The sequence below is a fragment of the Colias croceus genome, chromosome 25 (assembly GCF_905220415.1).
Source record: "Colias croceus chromosome 25, ilColCroc2.1".
NCBI lineage: Eukaryota > Metazoa > Arthropoda > Insecta > Lepidoptera > Pieridae > Colias > Colias croceus.
Genome location: NC_059561.1, coordinates 5167868 through 5173334, shown reverse-complemented (window position 1 = coordinate 5173334; position 5467 = coordinate 5167868). Strand labels below are relative to the sequence as shown.

Here is a 5467-nt window from a genome sequence, read left to right as displayed (position 1 = left end):
GTTTTGGTGTGTGGTGGCAATTTCACAAGACGGTCGTCTTACTAACTGTATTAACGTCGCAACTTTAGAACTTTATGTAGGTATGTAGGAATAGCTTTTTGTAGAAAGCGCCATCTATTGCATAATATATATTTCTGAATGATTTTCTATATAATATGATTCAATCAAACAAATTACATTAAAACTGTCCATTTTATAACGGTATTGGCAGATATTAGCTTCGGTTCGCGTAATTACTCGATTTAGGTATATTTTGTGTTTGTCTTATACAATAGTATTTAATAGTAGGTAGTTGATACAATAGTATCTATATGTTTGATGTGTCTTTGTTATGAAAAAAATGCTATGAACGTATAATTACTAGAAATTATTAGTTACTACCTACTTTATACTTTCGTGGAATAAGTAGGTTATTTAAAAATAAAACAACAAAATATACAATACTCAATTTAATACTAATTTCATTACATTTATTTCTACCACCGGTAATTGTAGTTTCCCATCACTCCATAGTCGGGTCTCATGCCTGACATTTGATTGTATGTCCCTTGGAGTGAGAAGTCGCCATTTTTACCGACCGGCCATTTCCCGCCAGCTGCTGCGTCGAGCTGTGACAAAATATATCTTTAAATCTCTATTCAATCTATACTAATATTATAAAGCTGAAGAGTTTGTTTGTTTATTTGAACGCGCTAATCTCAGGAACTACTGGTCTAATTTGAAAAATCCTTTCGGTGTGAGATAGCCCATTTATCGAGGAAGGAATGTGTACTCAAAATAATTATTACCTTAAATCACAGAAAATCGTACATAACCTAGTCTTCTGCGAATTTTCATAATGCATATTCTTATTATATTATTATATCAATTCCATAACACTCGGGTACCACCAGAAGGACGGTACCCGGTCCTTTGGAAGGCTTACGTGGGGACACGGATCCAACACGCAGAGGCCCTTTCGAGAACTTTACTGTGTTGTGGGACACCAGCCGCAGCCTGCCCATGACTGCACTATAGAGATACAGCCCTGGGCAGTCCGCGGCCGATGTAGGACTATTGCAAGATAAGGAAACAAAATAAACTGGGCTATGGAATGGGATGTTAATGGACCGGAATTAAGGACTATGGAAGACTATGGCACCTGCCTTTCTACTAAGTTATTATATCATATTATTATGTACTTATAATATGCAAATCTAATAATATCAACTATCTTCACTTTAAACAACATTAATGCATTTATACTACAAACAGGGTAAACGTACCGAAGTGCGCCCATGTATCTGCTTGCTAATATCCAAAGACGCAGCTGCGTTCGAGTTCTCCCATTTCAACCCGCCACCAAGATGAGAAGAATCACCGTACGGACCAAGTACACGTGTACCGGAGAGCTGGCCGTTCAACTTGCCGCGGTCGTCGTTGAAGATCTGGTGGTCATAGCCGCCTTTACCCTGAAAGTTTTTCATGAATAAATAAGTGTGTTTAATTGAATGTGTTTTATTAAGATATGTGGAGATAGTTTTTATTTATTACCTTTGTAACTACCATCTGCATCGTTATGATTTAGAATGGTATATACAAAAACTTTAAATAGAAATAGGCAGAAATAGTGATTATGCTACTGAGGAATAGGGTCAATGATTTATCGAATTAATAATCTTGAAAATAGCTGAATCAATTACCTATCGTTTCAATGTTCATTCAAACTTCTAAAAATAGTTGGGAGACTATAAATTATTTCAGTAATGTAAAATATAAAAAAAAAACCTACACAGCATAATTATATTAACCTATGCTGATCAATGAATAATTATGCTATGTAATCTTATTACTTCAAATAAATAATCTTGGAGTTTATCTATGATAATTATTTATTTATATAAAGTATAAACTTACAAACAAGCCAGCATCATTAGCGCCCAGAGTACCAAAGACGCGACCGTTCTCTCCAACTTTGCGGTCTACTGTGACGTCACGGCGGTATCTCTCTTGTGGTTGTATGTACCAATCGGGGTAGCTGGAATTTTTTTTTAATTAATTAAGAGAATGATAAAAAATTACCTTTAAATAATTTCTGAAAAATATTACGAAGCGCACGTCTGTTACGCTCAACTACTTCCATACTAATATTATAAATGCGAAAGTAACTCTGTCTGTCTGTCTGTCTGTAACTCAATCACGCCTTAACTACTGAACCAATTTGCATGAAATTTGGTATAGAGATATTTTGATTCCCGAGAAAGGACATAGGATAGGTTTTATCCCGGAAATCCCACGGGAACGGGAACGGGAACTATGCGGCTTTTCTTTGAAAACGCGGGCGAAGCCGCGGGCGGAAAGCTAGTCTTCTATAAAAGATCAATTTTAAAGCTCTCATCTTATCTTATCATTATTAGACTCTATGCTCCAAAGAATATAATATAGTAGACCCTTAAAGTGTAAACATACTTTGACGGTTACTTGAAAACCTAAATATACCAGTTATTTAAAAATAAATGATCACGAAGGGCATTAATTTCTTTTTTACACTTAAATAGGTATGTTATCTAAAATTTACAAAATTTGCAATTTTTATATAAGAATTTAAATTAGAGACACAACAATAACAGAACAATGGTTAAAATACTTACTTATCATAAACAATCTGAGGATGCATAAACTCTTGAGCAGCAACGTTGTATACAACGGCAAGGAAAAGGCAAATTGACTTCATTTTGGCTGAAAACTGAAGCAAAATATTATTTACGTAATTTTATTAAAAATTTGACATTAAAAAATTCAATTAAAAAAATCTAATAAGTAGGTAGTTACCTAATTAATTAAATTAAGTTAAAAATATACAGTTAGTTTTACTAAAATTAAAAAAAAAACATCACTTAAAATTAATCCCAAAAAGGTCACATAAAATGACACAAAACATAATAAATAAATATATATTTACCGTTTCTCTCAAAGCTTCTCAATGCACAAGATGTGAATGATAACTTACTCACATTCCCGTGTATTTATACATGCCTTAATTTACAAGGTTCTTCCCTTGCGAAGGGAAATAATTCATTCCCATAGTAATTCCCCGTTTTCATCTCAGCTATGTTTATATTTTGCAGGATAAGGAACGTTCACATTGTAATTAATTACATAATGTTATTGTAATTATAAATTAATTGCTCGTGTTATCTGTACTTACGTCATTTATGTTATGTTTAGAGTCCCGAGTTGTATATAGTATTGTGCTATAATTATTGCATGTATTGATAGAGATTATTTTGATTAGGTTAAGAATTATTTTTCAAATGCCAATAAAAAATATTTTATGTAAGTGGTATTTGTATATATGTTACCGGAAATGTATGTAATCCGTCTATGTATACAATTCCTAGGAAATGTATAGAATTCCTAAAATCGCTCGGAAATGTGTGAAATAAATTATTTTATACACATTTCCTAGGAAATCTATACATTTCCTAAATAGCTATCGGAAATGTAAAACATTTAAGATATTGATATGTCGCAGGCAAATTGTATATAATCTGGCCGTTTACAAACGGTCGGCATTTTGTAATAACTATGCCGACAATTCGTAATCAGAAATTTTTGGTTTGGATAAGGGGGTGGGTTAGGTTAGGTTCGTGTTTTTAAACCACACAGAAATAGGAGCCCCACGAAGTGGGGCTCCGTCGGCTCGCGACCGTCTTTTTGTAGAATTTTGGAAAAAGACGAATTTTCGGCATATTAAAACAGCTAGCCGTAATGTAATACGGCGGATTATACAATTCGACTGCGCCAAATATACGCGGGGACAGCGGGACGAGGGGACTGATTACTTGCCAAATGAAAATTTGATTTTATAAGAATAAATATTAGTTGATTTTGTGATATTTACGTTAAAAGTTAGATAGTTGATTTTTAAAATGTTAATTAGTAAGATAATAATATGAACATAATATTATTACAATTTTACGGTATGACTGTTACCCGATTGTATCAATAAGAGCTATAATAGAAAAAAAATAACAACGTCTTTTATTAAAGAAAGCATTTACTTTACAGTTTACACATTTCCTAATACGATATTGGAATTATTGTATACAATTCCTAGGAAGAGTATACATTTCCTAGGGTATGCATGCATTAAATAGTTTTTTAAACAATATTTTACACATTTCCTAAATGGTATCGGAATTGTATACATTTCCTAGGAATTGTATACAATTCCTTGATTTCATACATTTCCGGTAACATATATACAATATTAAATATCTACTCGGAACGATGCTCCGTGTAAAATGAAAAAAAAAATCCCAAATATAAAAAAAAAGATCTGTTACCGCGAGACAAATCGATAAATTTAAAACAAATCTGAATAAATAACATAAAACATTTAATGTTGGCTTAATATTTTAACTTATATCAATACAACTTACAGTAAAAATCTTTTTAATTTTAAAAGTAATCAATCCTCTATGATCTTGAAAATAACTTGTACCAATGGTTCCAATCAAGATATTTCTTTCTCGGAAACATGGTATAGGTTATTCCCGTACTTCTGATAAATTATTAGCATAAGGAAATTTCATGCAATTTGTAGGCCAATAAACTTAGGAGATATGAAACGTCGGGGATTTTTAGCTTAATTGCCATGACGACGAATCTAAGTATGTTACAAAGTGGTTATTAAAATGTTGTTTGCTCTTCGTAATTTTGATAATGTTTATTTCGGGTACCTATAGTATGTATATATTTATAAAAGATGTCGTAATTAATGTCGAAGTGAATGAACGGAAATGAAAACTGTTGGTTGTTAACAAAATAATGTTAGGCACATTTTTCAAAATTGCGTTTGTTATAATTTTATTTTAATACCTATCTACAACTTTTTACTAATATTTATTATAATTGGTACTAAGTAGATATTTCAGGTTTGAAAATATTTCTTATGTAAATAATAATCTATGCCTACTAAATATTATAGAGATTAGAAGAGTTTGTTTGTTTGTTTGAACGCGCTTATCTCAGGAAGTACTGGTCCGATTTGAAATTTAGAAAAATTATTTCGGTGTTAGATAGCCCATTTATCGAAGAAGGCAACTATAGGCTATAATATATCATCACGCTAAGACCAACAGGAGCGGAGCAATGCGGGTGAAACCGCGAAGTACAGCTAGTTAAAAATAAAACACACGTATATAATATAAAATCGTTTATTTCCACATCTTAAACCTTTTTACATTAGTCACGACGTACACGGTACAATCGTTAGTCTTTGTGTAAAATCTTACAAACGAAACAAATACGCATAAATAAAAAAACGACGAATACAATTCTATTTATTTTAAAAATCGAATAAGTTTTTTTTTTTTTCAGAAATAGAAATAGGTACAGAATTAGCCGTGTTATGGTAAATCTTGTTAACTAATAGATAATTAATGTTCTTGTATTTTTTGTTTATTATTAAAAAGAAATTCAT

General features: G+C 31.8%; 1 protein-coding gene across 1 annotated transcript; it reads right to left on the bottom strand.

Annotated features, from left to right (window-relative positions):
• Positions 1–434: 434 nt before the first annotated feature.
• LOC123703169 (gloverin-like) lies at positions 435–3041 on the bottom strand. Its single transcript, XM_045651080.1, has 5 exons — positions 2942–3041; positions 2631–2725; positions 1897–2017; positions 1266–1451; positions 435–608 (listed from the first exon to the last, which is right to left on the bottom strand). Exons 2-5 carry the CDS (start codon positions 2711–2713, stop codon positions 477–479), a joined length of 522 nt encoding a protein of 173 aa, XP_045507036.1. The 5' UTR covers positions 2714–2725; positions 2942–3041; the 3' UTR covers positions 435–476.
• Positions 3042–5467: the final 2426 nt, after the last annotated feature.

Coding starts and splice junctions, on each gene's coding strand:
- LOC123703169 (XM_045651080.1), bottom strand. CDS start 2,713: ATGAAGTCAATTTGCCTTTTCCTTGCCGTTGTATACAACGTTGCTGCT. Junction 2,018..2,630: donor CCTCAGATTGTTTATGATAA/GTAAGTATTTTA, acceptor AAAAAATTCCAG/CTACCCCGATTGGTACATAC. Junction 609..1,265: donor AGATACATGGGCGCACTTCG/GTACGTTTACCC, acceptor ATTTTGTCACAG/CTCGACGCAGCAGCTGGCGG.